The following is a 13,107-nucleotide window of genomic DNA, read 5'->3' as shown; positions in this document are numbered from 1 at the left end:
GGAACACCCCAGCCTGTCAGTCTTCCTCTTTCTCCAGCCCCTCACCCCACCCTTCCTGTCCCACACCAGCCATCCAGAGCCACCTGGAATATCCCGAGCTACGTTGATGCTATTCACCCTTTATAACAGGACAAGTACCCCTGCCTCAAGGCAAGTCACCCCTAACGAATACAATAGTGTTGGATAACACCCCCACTCAACACATGTAGCTTCTTGCATTCAACATAAACATACTGAGTGCCCATTAAATACCAGGCAATGTTATGGGGAGACCAGAGTGAACAAAGCTGGACAAGGGCCTTAAAACGTGAAACAGGACATCAGTCGGATGCTCCTGCTTCACTCAGTATGACCCAGTGTTGATCGCCTCATCTACCTCATCTCACAGAATGTGAACTTTTCAAAGAATGAACATTTGCTTTTGGAAAAGAAAAAAAATCTCAGTGTTCCCTATGTCTTCAAAATAGTACTCAACGCAGCTGTGATACCAGGCTTAGTCCATGGCAAGGGGCGAGGCCTGCGACCCCATGCTTAGAGGGTCCTAACTGTGGCCCTCCCCCAAGCCACGTCCATTCCATAGGATCAGGAAGCAATCCACAGGTTTGAGGGTCGAAGGGGATATGTGAACTAACACTTTGGGTACCCAGGATCTTAGCTGCATTTACCTGAGAGAGATGAAAACATATGTCAAAACAAAGAGTGTACATGAGTATTCAGCTTTATTTTTCGTAGTACAAAACTACAAACCATCTAAATGTCCCCCAACAGGTGGATGGAGAAGCAAACTGAGGCTTCCATGTAAAATGGAATACTACTCAGCAGGAAAAAATGACTATTAAGAAGAACTCTGCTGTGTGGAGAGTAGGGGAACAGGAGATGGGTTAGAAGTCTATTGTAAAAATACAGGAACGTGATGAAGCTGGCATGGAAGAAGGCAGAGCGCTGAGAAGTGGGCAGATACAGAATGGCTTTTAGAGGTGGATCCCACAGGGCTTGATTCTTACTGGAGTGTCAAGGGGACAGTCAGGACGAAGGTGCCCAGACTGCTTGAGCACCGGGTGCGTGGGCTAACGGAGCCTTTGCTGAGATGGGAAAGACCATGTAAAAGGAGAATGTATCCATGTAAGCAGTCAGTTGAAAATGATATTAATTTAGGACATGAAGCTATGCAAAAAAGGACCATGTAAGCTCTTAGAAAGCAGAACAGTCTAGACGGCTGCCATCGACTTCAGAGCCAATACAGAGTACGGAGCCAGCATGACTGGACTGAGGTCTGGAGAGCAGTGGAGTTGGCCAAAGCCTACGATGGACTTGCCTTCAATGAAATCCAAGGAATTATTTTGTGAATTTCACAATGTTGCCTCAGGCTGGCCCTTACCCCATGCCTGCTGCACAGAAGCAGCCAGCTGACATTCCTTCCTTCCCTGCTGGCTGGACTTCTGGTTTGGTGAGAGCTGCTGGAAGTTTGGGTGGTGAGGTGGGGGCGGGGAGGGGGCCTGTCAGGTGCTGAGTCACCTAAGGCAAAGCAGAGACTGTCCCAGCAGGGCCTGAAGGAAGGGGTGAAGGCAAGGCAGGTGGGGGAGAAGCTAACTGCCACCTGCCAAGGACCTGTGACCAAGGAAGGGAGAGAAGCAGGTCGACCGGGTTAAGGCCTGACACGTATCAACTATGTGACCTTGTACAAATGACTTAACTTTGTAAACGTGAGTGTTCTCATTTTTAACGTGAACATTCACTCAGCAAACAGGGCTAGATGGTAAAGACGTTATGAGGAAATGAAGAAACAGGTAGCACCTAATCCAGTGCCTGGCACACAATATGTGATTAATAAATAGCAGTTACCCAAACAGGAAAGTGACACCCATCACAGAGTATGGAACTCAAGACAGAAAACAATAAAAACAGAGGCACTAGAGAACATCAAGGAGGTGTAACTGTCATAGAGCTTGACACATCCGATAGTAGCAGCAAAGGGCACACAGTATAAAAACATGGACATAGCAGATGTGAAAACCATTGATAATGTCACTTCAGTAGACAAATCAACTCTATACAATGAACGGGAATACACCCATCCCAGGCACCATGCACCACTTAGACAAAGCAGCACTATATTAGGTCACAAAGAAAACCTCAAATACCCAAGGAAGAAATAGCACTTACTTCATTCTCTAACAACAAAGCAATACAATTAGAAATGAACAACAAAAACAGAAACAACCACCGAAAAAACCCAACCTTCCAGAAATTAAGAAAAATCAACACTAAAAATTTGCAGAATATCTAGAAAAAAACTGATCATAAAAATTCCACATGTCAAAAGTTATATAATACTCAGAGAAAAGTTCATTGCTCTGAGCATTACAGAACAAAACTAACTTACTAAATAAATAAAGTAAGCAAGCAAGCATATAGCTCAATATGTTTTATAGGGAAGAGCAAGAAAATAAACTCAAATAAAGCAAGAGAAAGGAAATTGGGATAAATGCAGAAATTAAAACATTCGAAATCAGAGAATTGATCAAACTGATTTTAAAAACTTGAGCAAGAAGCTGCTTCTTTTAAACAAAGAATGAAATAGATGGGGGTAGCCTAATCAAAGGAAATGAAACACCAAAAAATGAAAAATTAGCAGGGACAATTATAAAACCCACACAAACACATGTTGGTAAACTGCAGGCAAATAATTTGGAAAAGTTGATGAAATGGAATATTTTCTAGGAAAATGAAATTTACCGAAATCAGCACCCTTCTTTGCCCCAAGAGAAAACGAAGAGACCAACAATACTGGAAAATTTGTGAACAGAACTGCTCCGAAAAAAAAAGCAAGTATAATAACATGACGATGACTTATATTAAACTCTCCAGAACAGATCATCCATTGCCATATAAAGCAGCTATGCTCAGTTACAGTGCCAGGACCAGCACCTGGGAACTTGTAGAAATGCAGACTCCAGGCCCCAGCTCAGACCTACTAAATCAGAAATTCTGGAGGTGGAGCCCAGTGATCCATGTTTTAACAAACCTTCCAGATGATTCTGATGCACACTATAATTTGACAGCCACTGATTTAAAGTGTTGGGAGATGCTATGCCAAGTGTGGTCTGCTGGCCAGCAACACCAGAACCCCTGGGGAGCTTGTAAGAAATGCAGACTCCCAGGCTCAGCCCAGACCCAGAGTCAGAATCCGCATTTTATCAAGATCCCCAGGGGGATTCATGTGTGTTTGGGAAGCACGGTCTAGAGCTCTAGCCCAGTGTTATCCAATAGCAATATAATTGAGCACATATGTAATTAAAAATTTCTTGTAGCTATGCTTAAAAAAGTAAAAAGAGTAAAATTAATTTTAATAATATATTTTATATAGCCCAATGTCCAAAATATTATTTCAACAGGTAATCAACATAAAAAATTTATTAATGAGATTTTACTTTTTTTTGTATTAAGTGTTCGAAATCTGATAGGTGTTTTATACTCGTACACATCTTGATTCCAGCTAGCCATATCAAGTGCTCAGACGTCTATGTGGCTGGTGGATGCCATGTTGAACAGTGTAGAGAGGACAGAGAAAGGAGGAAAGCTTCCAAATCCTTTTACAAAGCCATCTTTCCTACATTATTACGGCTTTTCTAAGTTTGTGCTGTCACACAATAGACCACAATATTCATATTGTGGTTAAGAATGAGGACTCCAGAGCCAAACTCCCTGGTCTCTAACCTTTGCTTCATCATCAGTGCACATCTGTGAGAGGTCACAGAGTACGCCCTCAAAAATGTTAACCATCATTACGTGATGACGATCGCATTATGATGTCAGTATTGTTATTCATGCATACTGAGGCAAAATCTTAGAATATTAGCAAAAAGAGTTCAACACTCCAAGGAAGGTTTCTCCTTGGAATGCAAGGATGGTTCAGTAATTATATTTATTAATAAATACACCATATTAAGGTCAAAGAAAAAATAAAACATAGGAACAATTCATTACATGCCACGAAAAGAGTCTGAAAAAAATGCAATACTCATTCTAGATAAACGCCTAGTAAAACAGAAACAGATACTTCCTTAATGTGATAATATATATTTCAAAACAAGAGCCAAAAGAATATTTAATGGCAAGACACTAGAATTATTCGACTTAAAGTCAGGAACAAGACTAAGAGGTCCAAGACCACCACTGATAAATTAAACATTTTGGGGGGGAAATATTAGCTGATACAATTAAGCAAGGGAAAGAAATGAGAGAAAATAGGGAGAAAGTATTGCTTGTAGACAAAATAATCACATGCCTAGAAAACCTTAGCATATGAGCTGAAGCGCCATTAGAAACAATAAGGACATTCAGTTAGCTGGCAGGTCATGAAGTTAATACATGAAAAGCCCTATTTACAAACAAAAAGCATTTAAAGAAAACATCTCATTTATAATAGCAACAAAATAAAAAATGTAATACTTAGGGAAAAATCAATAAGATATTGTGCCAGACCTTTAGTGAATAAAACATTAAAGCTCTACTAGAGGAACAAAGAAAAAATGTAAGTCAATTGAAAAATGAGAGGTGCTCATGGAAACACTCAAAATTATAAAGATGTCAATGCCCCCTGTTTTTAGTGTAATCCCAAATGAATTATCAATAGTATCTTTGCTCCAACTATGTGCCAGGTTCTGCCCTATTTACTTGGGATATATATTTACAAAAAAACTTGTGCTTAGTCAAAATAAGGTAAATATTTGGACAGCATCATGAATGCATATGAGTGTATGTGTATGTTTTGTTTTGTTTTACCAGAGAAGGAACCACATGACACCCTAATAATGGTTCCCTTTAGGGAAAGGAGTTGGGAGTAAAGTGGAACTATTTTCTTTTTTTGTACCTTTTTATACCATTTGATATTTTTAAATGTGTAAATATATTACTTTTTTTAAATGTCAACAGTAATTATCTGAGCAATGAGTAACACATTTTCAAACGTCTGTATTTAAAAATACTATTAAGTGTTATCATAAATAATAGCAGTGATTGATTGTAGAGGCTGGGAGGGTGAAAGGAAGGAGGAAAAGGCCATTTGCTGGTTCATATAAAGCCCAGGACCCAAGTCCTGCTGGTGGGAACCAGTTAGAGGCAGGGAGCTGCAAACAGACAGACAATCCATTAATAGGCAAGTTGGTGAATCTGAATCAAGGGTCTATTCCCCCTCTGTCACCCCCAGCCCCTCCAGCTCTTTCTAGCAGCTTCTTTCTGGGCAGGTTTCTTCATTTGGAACATGAAGGGGTTACATTAAATTTCTAAAGGCCTGTGCATCTCTAATATTCCAGAAATCTTTCTTCCATTCATTCATTCTGCTGGTCATTGAGGGCCTATGGTGTTATAGGTTCTGGGTATCTAATTGTGCAAAAGACTGGCCTTTTGGAACTTACAGTTTGGTTGGGGAGACAGCTAAATAATCCCTAAGAAAATGTAAAAGTCCACTGTGGTGAGTGCTGTGAAGAAGGGGTCATACTCAGTTGTATCAGGAGAGGGTAAACCAGAAGATCTGAAGACAGGGGGGTGGGAGGAGGGGGGTGGGAGGAGAGTCTGGGGGGTAGATGATAATGGGGGTAAATGGGGCATGAGGAAAGTCTGAAGCAGTCTTCAGAGAGAGCAGGAGAACAGCGAACACACAGTAGGACTACGAAGCAGCTTTGAGGAATCAAGAAATCACACAGCATACACAGGCATTCAACTGATATTTGCCTAATTAATCGCAGAAATGTCACGCAGATAATCTCCACCTGATATTCTTGCAGGAACAGAGAAGTTTGGGTAATTTTTTAAAATTACACTTAGCTTCTCTTTAGAATGCCCTTGGGTGAACGGACTCCCTAAGATCTGCATGCCTGAGCAGACATCCACGCTCAGCTGTGTAATCTTTGATCGGCCAATCCTCAGTCAACTGCATGGAACCACGTGGGTTAAGAAAAGCCAACAGCTATTCCACAAGCCAGGGAACGCACTCAGGCACAAGTGACAGTCACCAATGTACCATAGAAGCCCATGAGGGAACCTGAATGCCCGAGAGCCTGGTAATGTTTCAACCAGCACCACAAAACTGGCTAAGATACTGTGAAGGACTCCACACACTGGGGGGAAATAGGTGTTGCCTTTTTAAAAGAGAAAGTCGTGTGTTTTCTCAAATATTAGTGTAAATACAGACTAAATTAACAAAGACAGCATGGGAGAATAAATCAAAAATAAAGGTAAGTCTCCAGTAAGCAAACCCCGCCTTCCAGCTAACATGGAAAAACACTCTAGTGCCCTGAGTAAATAAATAATAAAAGGATATGGAAACGATACACCCTGAAAACTCTTGTCCCTTCTCTATTCTCCTGGCCAGAAGCAGAGCTGACAGGTTTATGCTGCCCGGGTTACAGAGTCAGCTAGCATTTATTTATGTAATAACACTTGAGTACTTTCCGAGAATCGGTAGGGCATTTCAAAAACCTGAAACCGGTCTCCTGATGTTATTAGTATATCCCATTATTTTACCCCAAGCTCCAGTATTAACTCCTAAGACAAGGTACCCTGACTCCTGAACTACATAAATAAACACTTGAAATAAGAATTGTGGGGCTCTCAGATCGCACCATTTTTCTCACTCCATCCCCACAGAAAGGCTTCTGAGAATATATATACAAGGAAAAATGAAACAATACACAGTAATTTTCATTCTTACCACACCTAGCCTATTAAAAAAACACTTTAATTCAAATAGGTCATATTTATTTCACAATTATAGCCTTAACTTACTTGCTCACACATTTTGATATTATTTCTCAAGCAGGTGCTATCCCACCATCACAAGCAAATTATACAACAAACAGGCACAGAACAAAACACTAATGCTTACTGGGGGGAAAGAAACAAAAGAAACAAAAGCGGAAGTAATAATCCAGGATCACAGAATTTTAGAGCTAGAGACTTTGCTGGATAAGAAAGAGGTTAAAGGACTTGTACTAGGGAAAAAAGTGGGTAGCAAAGAAAGGTCTAAAAAGATCAGGAAAAATAAAATGCTAAGTAGCCGTCCTTTCTGCAGCAGGCCTAGGAACAATTCACACTTCTTATGCCAGCGTGGTCACACCTCACTGCACAGCCTCATGCTGTGGTTTGTCTGGCCGAAAGCCATCGTCAGCCTAGGGCAGGGGGCTGGCTTCCACGGTATCTGTCAGACCCACCTCCCCAGGGGGCAGAACAGCCCAACAAACTAGCTATTTCAGGATCGAGCCGCTTTTTCTTGGACATGACTTTTTCACAGAACACGTCCTGTGATAATACTGGATTTAAGATGAATTTATCCCCCTTCATTCTTCCCTGAAAGCACAGAGATGATCACTATTACCCCATTTTACAGATAAGAAAGCCATAGGTTAGTTCTCTTTCTGAAAGACTGTGAGCTGCAAACTACCTGGTGATGAGGACTGCCTTTATGTCGTTAGCCCAACATCCCACATAGAGCAAAACATTACCAACAAGGGATGCTTTTTAGTCTTAGGCAACTGCACACAGAAAACCTAATTCCTGGCCCACGAGGCCCATCTGCGGGTCAGAAATTCTCAAAGTATGACCACTAGAACTCCTAATTATCCATTTTCCATAAAAAGGCATTTAAAAGGGAGGTAACAGCCATATCACCATTCCACTGACACGAAAAAGTAGCACATGTCCACAGGCCCTGAAAACCTGAAACCCTGTAGGAAGGCAGCGAGATCAAGCAGTCATTTCAGCAGGTGTATGATCTGATCCTTGAAGACTGTTTCCTCATCTAGCTCATTGGCATTTTTTCAAAATCACTTGTTATACAACAGATTTTCATTTTCACCAAAGTAAGGGATTATTATTATTTAAAAACTGCCTAATAAATTATGGCAAATCCATATGGAAAAATATTACAGCGAAATGGTTAATGGTGAGATGGAAAGAATAAGACATGAAGGGAAAAAAGCAAGTTACAAAACATGCATAACATGTTATCACCTTTATTAATATACGTATGCATAAATAATATGTATGTGTAGGAAAATTGGATATACACAGTACAAATATAACAAGCAGTTATCTCTAGGTGGCACAATTATGGGAGATTTGTATTTGCTTTTCCATGCTTTTCTATGATCTATAAATATTTGCAATGATTTTGTACCAGATTTGTAATAATTTTTAAAAAAAAAGATTTTCAGACTCTAAAATATCCTCAGACATTTTAGGTGGGAGTGTAAATAGGGCGAGCTTCTAGGAGGGTAATTTGGACAGATCTGTAACATTTCACATGCAAATACTCTTTCACCTAGCATTTGGACTTTTAATTATCCCACTCCTACAGATACACAACGAAGTAAGGAAAAGGACTGTAATTATAGAGTGTTTGCAATAGCAAAAGACTAGAAAACTTAAATGTTCATCAATAGGGAAATTCAAATAAATGAAGGCAACATCTATTCAAGGTAATGCAGCCAGTAAAAAGAATGTGCAATTATGGACTGACATGAAACTATATCTAAGATACGTGACTAAGTGAAAAAAGCAAGGAGCAGAACACACATTATCATTTGTAGAAAATGGTTTCTAAGAACATAGTCATTGCTACTTGTATGTGTACTGGCTGTTTCTGGAAGGCTCTCCTAGAAAATTATAATAACGTTGCCTCAAAAGCGGAGACATGAGGGAAGAGGAAAGAGGAACACAGATCAGAGGAAGACAGTTTTCACTGGAGAGCCTTCCTTTTGTACTTTGAATTTGTTTCCGATGTGCATCTGTTACTACAAAAACAAAAGCAAACAAAAAGCCTCGAAGGAAAAAGGCACCAATTAGTATTCAAAGTGTTTCAGCACCTTATGCAATAGTCCTCTTGGTTTGGAAAAATGCTCCCTCCAGCAAATACAACTATGCAATGGACCCCGCATGTGGCTGTTTACCCAGTGTCCTCACAGGGACCAACCCTGTGGACCGAGTTTAGACAAGAATGTGCTCAGCCAAAGCAAGAGCATGTGTCATCTGACAACAGCGTCAAATTCTCACTTGTATGTAGTAAATAAGAAATATTTTACCTTTCAGCAAAGGTATCGAGTTTCCCCAACTCATCAGAGAGGCCAACCAGGGAATCCAAGGTCCCCACCTAGGAAGAGCATAAAGAAGTCAGAGGCTCACGTTTCGTGGCAGAGAAGTAAGGGTGCCTTTTCAACAATAGTACAAGGAATTCTGCAACTTCCATCTTGAGTTAGTTGTCCTTGGTCAATAGTCAAACTGGAAACTGGGAAGCGCTCTTAAGGGAAACCAGTGGATTGGGGATTTGTGTGTGTGTGTGTGTGTGCTGGATAAGCTGTCATATTTCTGTCTTTGGAAGAAGTGACTACTACGTTGTGATCTGCCCGCAGATCATTTTTCTATTTGAATGGTGGTCTATTAGTCATGGATTAATCCCCATAGCCTAGGAGATATACCAGAAAGTAAGTTAAGGAAGTTATTTCTAAAAGCCTTTCTTCTCCAAGACAGTCCCCAATCCCTTTCTCTGTTCTTCTTTGAAATCACTAATGATAACCTTGCTGGGGCAGAGGGCAGCTTTTTCCCCCTCCCATTTCATCATTCATGGCAGTCCTTTTCAGATTACTTACAAGGATCTGTTTCTTGGGGTGGAAATTATTACAGAGTCCAAAACTGTATTTAAAGGTCTATTCACAGAATCAGAAGGAAAACCGTGGTCTTCATGTTACTACCCACCAATCAGACATTAAAAAGAAATTAGGAAATTAGGAAACTTGGATATGTCTAGTAGGAGAAGTTGCTTCCTTTTAAGCAACTTGATTTTCAGCAACTTTGGGCAGGGGTGCCATTTGTATCTTTGTACCCTCTAGTCTAGTGCACTGCCTCACACAGAGTAAACGATGAGTGGATGCTGACTGTCATGGCGTCCGTCACTGGACAGTGGCCCGTGTGAAAAGTCAGCAAGATATGGGTTCAGAACCCAAGGCTGCCACTTACTGGTCCTACAGCCCTGGTCTCTTTTCTCAGGCCTTCCTGATCTATAATGTGGGACTTGTCGAAGATTCAAGATGATGCCTTTAAAGTGACTGACCATTAGCATAGTGCTTGATAAACGCTAACAACTCTAGTAGCATCACCAAGAACTGGGGCAGCTGACAGGGCAGCTTTTTAGGCAGAGGGGCAAACTGAGGTTTATATGGCAATTTGCTAAAAGGGCTACCTCTGGGTGGTTAATGCCATCCCTCCAGCCCCCACAACGCTTCCTCCCCTTGGAAGCCTACAATCTTAGGAAGCACCGCAAAAAGTCCACTCTGTTTGAAGTAAGAAGTGTGTACCTTTCTGGCTCCTCTTTCATGTCTGTTTCATTTGAACTTTGTTCTCCACGGCAAGAGCCCTTAGACACTCATGCACTGTCAAATCTCTTTCTGCCATCTGCCCAGTTACCACTAAGTCCCCTTCCTTCCTCTCTGTCAAAATCAGAAGGATCCTGGATTTCCTGCCCTGCTCCCCGTTCAAAAACACAATCAAGGCTGAAGCTCTCCAGGCCTGCACATGTAAACTATATTGTTGGTCTTCTTAGATGTTGAAGACAAAACAGGAAGAATCCAAGAAACTCACAAGGACCCAAGTGTGTAAGATGCTCTTCGCACTTTTTGAAGACACTGCTGCCTGCACCCTTCTCTCCCTGTTCATTTGTTCATTCTGTCCTGTGGCTCTAGATCCACAGGCACCATGAGTAATTTGGGGCTGTGGCGTGAAGTCCCCCTTGACCATCATTACCCCCAGGCTGATTCTCAGTGTTGCTGCCTTTGCCCTGTTATTTTCTCCTTGGCTTCCCAGAAGACACCACCCCCACTCAATCCGTCACCTCCTTCCTCCTCCCCGTGAACTTTACCTTGAAGTCAGGAATCGCAAATTTGGTGTTATTAGACAGGTTGGACTTGGACGTCACTGTGTTCATCCTCTCTAGAGCTTGTAAATTTTCCTTATCGCCGGGGGCAGAAATTAACCAAAACTCCGACATGTTTCCAGTCTTCTTTTATCCAGTTACTGACCAGAAGCACAGCCACACACACAAACAGAAACAGAAGCATCAAATATCTCTACTTCTTCACCACTCCCGACCCTCAGAATTAATCCTCTCCAGGATCTGTCACTTTTCCCAGTTCCCATTCTTGGCCCCTTTGACCTTCCAGTTCAGATTCCATAATTGTAAGGACACCCATTTGCACAAAGCTGATGGGTAATGTTATCTCCACTAGAACAGCCCTCGGGACTTCACAAAGACTCCCAAACGTCCTCCTTCCGTGGGTTGTTCTGAGTGATTTTCAGGAAGAGAGGGGGTGGAGGAGAGAGCCTGCTTACTTCTCCTTCCACTCTCCCCTCCAGTGAGAGACCCACACCCAACATCATAAAATGGGGCGGAACAGTATGCTGGGCTTGGGCGCCTTCTGGAATGATATTTTCCTCCCTCCCATGTTGCATCTTCTGGGATGCAGGATGGGGTGGAGGCAGGAATGAGACAAGGGGGTGTTTTCATAATAGACCACCTGGGCAAACGCCAGCTCTTAACTTACCCACCTTGAGATGGGTGATAGCTTTAAAAATAGATTTCAGAAGATTCCTCTTTTTATAAAGTAAGAAGGGAAAAAAGGGGGGTGTTGGGAAGGGGGACTACTAAAGTCGCTTTCCCACAAGACTAGATGTCCACTCTCCAGAGTGGGTCACTTGCTGGGCCCGGCAGGCAGTTTCTGTCCAGTATCTGCGGCCTCTAAAGTCGACCAATACCGCCCATTCAAACGTGTACACACGCACACCTTTCTTGCCTCCGCCTGTTTCTCCCTTCCCATTGCCTCCTCCAAAGTGTCTCCGGATAGCTAGGGGAAAAAACTCAGGACAACAGCCAGAGACCCATCATGGAAGCTTTTCTTTTTGACTCCCATTTTACTCCAGTCTAAAATAATCTTAGTCCCTGCTAACCCCGCACGCACCGAACGCAGTTCCTTTCTGTTTTATGGCCGGGGAGAAACTGGCCCTGCGCACAACCTGGGGAGATGCCACCTGTCTGCCTCCGGGGATGGCGCAGCGGGGACACCGGCTCCCTGGTTCCCACGGAGAAAGCGCAGACCAGCACGGCGCCTGCGGGGACCGAGAGGACGCGGGCGGCTCGCGATGGGCCCCTGGTCGCGGCGCGCGCGTCGCCCCCAGCCGCCTCGGGTCCCTGATCCCGCGCGTCCTTACCCGGAGCCAGGGAGCCAGGCGAGCAGGCTGCGGGTGGGCGCGAGGCCGGAGCGCACCGCCGGCTCCCGGGAGGCAGCGGCTTCTGCGCGGCGCCCCGCCCAGAGCTTTTATCAGAGCGGGAGGTGGCCCCCGCCCGCCAGGTATTTGCATACCGGCCGCCCGCCTCCCGCCGTCGCCGGACTGGGGGGCCTCCGGCCGTCCCGGGGGACAGCGGAAAGCGGACGCTGCCCCTCGGGTCTTGACAAAGACCCCAAAGACCCTCGCCGCGGAGGCCTGGTCCTGGCGCGGTGCTGGGGAGATCCGACGGAGTCTCCAGCCCCACAACGTTGCAGAGCAGACGGCACAGAAGACGACCGAGAGTAGCGGGAGAGGTGAAGTTCTCGGACCCGGACACCCGCCCTCCGCTGCAGCCACGCTGCGTCGCCCTACCCCCCACCCCCACCCCACAGTGACAGGGGATGGGGGTCTCAGCAGAATCACCGAGAGACAGGACTGACCTATGGAAAACGACGCAACAGCTGCACAGGGTTTGGAACACACCTGGGCACGGGAACAGATCTTTCCGGCGACGTGGGCGTGAGCTGCCCTTGTTGTCCAGGAAACTCCCCGCTGCCGGAGGCGCCCACCTCACCTTTACCTCCTTCCAAGTTGCCCTGTATCAGGAGGGACTTAAAACTTATTGTCTAGTACCGTGATGTGAGTTCGTGATCCGTGCTCTTTGAAACACCCCAGAAACTAACGTGCAAATGTTAAAAAATAAAGAAAAAAGAAAACTCTTGAGAATTTTGTTTTCCCTGGAGAAAAGGAGGAAATGTTAATACATCCTTCTCTGTGGGCAATGCTTGCAGTGTT

At 43.7% G+C, this 13,107-nt stretch overlaps 1 protein-coding gene across 4 annotated transcripts in view; it reads right to left on the bottom strand.

Moving 5' to 3' along the window:
• Nucleotides 1-12,391, bottom strand: part of ATP6V1C2 (ATPase H+ transporting V1 subunit C2) — a 43,806-nt gene extending 31,415 nt beyond the window's left edge. For 2 of the 4 annotated variants that reach the window (XM_074331687.1, XM_074331688.1), the window contains exons 1-3: nucleotides 12,006-12,145; nucleotides 10,910-11,064; nucleotides 9,081-9,148 (exon numbers count right to left, since the gene is read on the bottom strand). In XM_074331687.1, coding sequence (XP_074187788.1) covers nucleotides 9,081-9,148; nucleotides 10,910-11,038 — 197 coding nt within the window. In that variant the 5' untranslated portion in view covers nucleotides 11,039-11,064; nucleotides 12,006-12,145. Of the gene's footprint in view, nucleotides 1-9,080; nucleotides 9,149-10,909; nucleotides 11,065-12,005; nucleotides 12,154-12,255 lie in introns of those variants that run through there. The other 2 variants (XM_019749297.2, XM_019749376.2) reach the window with 2 other exon arrangements.
• Between the last annotated feature and the right edge of the window lie 716 nt (nucleotides 12,392-13,107).

Source organism: Rhinolophus sinicus, linkage group LG05 (genome assembly GCF_036562045.2).
Source record: "Rhinolophus sinicus isolate RSC01 linkage group LG05, ASM3656204v1, whole genome shotgun sequence".
NCBI lineage: Eukaryota > Metazoa > Chordata > Mammalia > Chiroptera > Rhinolophidae > Rhinolophus > Rhinolophus sinicus.
This window is presented reverse-complemented; position numbering and strand designations above follow the sequence as displayed.